Source organism: Rhagoletis zephyria, unplaced genomic scaffold (genome assembly GCF_001687245.7).
Source record: "Rhagoletis zephyria isolate East Lansing unplaced genomic scaffold, Rhagoletis_zephyria_1.1 Rzeph_scaffold_02673, whole genome shotgun sequence".
Taxonomy (NCBI): domain Eukaryota; kingdom Metazoa; phylum Arthropoda; class Insecta; order Diptera; family Tephritidae; genus Rhagoletis; species Rhagoletis zephyria.
Window position 1 is genome coordinate 75,924 of NW_016159757.1, and position 1,733 is coordinate 77,656.

At 32.2% G+C, this 1,733-nt stretch overlaps 1 protein-coding gene across 2 annotated transcripts in view; it reads left to right on the plus strand.

Moving 5' to 3' along the window:
* Positions 1–1,435, plus strand: part of LOC108367414 (endothelin converting enzyme 1) — a 68,184-nt gene extending 66,749 nt beyond the window's left edge. For both annotated transcript variants that reach the window (XM_017622020.1, XM_017622021.1), the window contains exon 14: positions 672–1,435. In XM_017622020.1, the coding sequence (XP_017477509.1) occupies positions 672–864 (193 nt within the window). In that variant the 3' untranslated portion in view covers positions 865–1,435. The remainder of the gene's footprint in view (positions 1–671) is intronic.
* The last annotated feature ends 298 nt before the right edge of the window (positions 1,436–1,733 follow it).

The following is a 1,733-nucleotide window of genomic DNA, read 5'->3' on the forward strand; positions in this document are numbered from 1 at the left end:
AAAATTGATTACGCAACAAATCTGCATACTCAAATAAATTCTAAAAACTTATTAAAAAGTTGAAAATTTGCTGAATTTTCGCGTGTTTTGCACAAAGTTTAGAAATTATATCTTTATATTTTTTGTTTTAGATTTATAAAAAATTGGCGGAAATATATTACAAAAAAAAAAAAAACAGCTGTGCCAATACTTTTTTCCCGCAGTGTAGGTTGAAGTTATACCTGATATTTCGGAGATCACTGCATTTCCTCAGCAGTATTCTTCACCGCGGTCACTGGGATTCAGATTAAAAAGATCGACATATTGATGAAATTTTGAGGGATTTTCCTAAATTTTGTATAAAGTTGAAACTTTGAATTGTATGGTTTTCGTTAAAATTTAACCAAACTTGAAAAATGTTGTTTGTGAATACAAAAAAGATCTACTTGCGAACGCTTGTTTGAGTCACTATAAAATTGGGCTGGCCGTAATGTTTTCATAAAAAACGTTACAAAAAATGCGGACAGCTGGTTTTTATAACTTCGCATTAAATAAAACATCGCAAGCCGGTATTTTTTAAAAAAATTTCCCATTCTTCATTTTTAGATCTGCAGCCTTAAAATGTTTTCTTTAGTAATTTAATTAATCTCGCTTTTTATTTCTTTCTTTTCTCTTTCATCACACAATAATAGCCCCATAAATTTTGCACGCATTGGCGCTGATATTTTGGAAGTTTTAATTGATTCAATCTACACCTTTGTCGAGCAGTACAAAGCCGAGCATACGATATTGACCAATGAGAGCCTTGCAGCACGTTTTGATTTACCCAATGNAGCATGGGAATTTGTGCGCTACATTTTTTATTTGAATCAATTTTTCTTTTGATTGCAGATTCAAGGCGACTTGGCAGCACATACAATTCCTGCCGCGCTCCATTAGCTGTGCCACGCCGGAAGCACGCTGTTCAAATATACTCTAAATACAGATAGGAATTTTTAGTCGTTTTGTTTTTTAACTATTTTTATTGCCAAGACTAGAGACAGATATAGCAAAAACTACGCACATTACATTTACATACATACATGCATGCATTTTATTGTAGTTTTACAATATTTGTAAAATAATTTTATTGTACTTGTAGTATGTATATGTATTTATTAATTAGGGCATATAGTTTATAATTTTTGTATTTAAAAATTTTTACGAGTGCTAGATACTCGTAATTTTTTACAAACTACTTTTAGCTAGAGTTCAGTTAGGTTTTAGGTGAACATGAATGACTTGCTTTCCATTAGATGTGTACACTGCTTTTATTTGAGTTAGATATAGTCGAGAAATACTATTTAAGGTTAAATTGAAACCGAAAAAAGACAAATATGAATTTGTAAAAGAAGAATGTGTAAAATGTATGAAACAAGAACTATGTAGCTACGATTTATCAAAAAAAGTTAACATACAAAGTAGTTAGAAGTGTAAAAATAAAAATTATTGAAATTTTATAACGCAACCATCAATTGTTTTTTTTTATTTCTGACCTATTTCAGCTGAAAACCTCTCTCATTTGACCCCACAATCGTAAAAATTGCAATTATCTAAAAAATTCGTCGCCGTCGTACGAAAAAAATCTGCTGCGCTCACAGTTTGTGCGTTTCATCAGGGTACCAGAAACGCCCAGCAGGCAGCTGCCGGAAGAAAAAAACCAAGGCGCAACACCGACTTCCGCGCAACACAGGGTGACATTTGTGTACTATCAA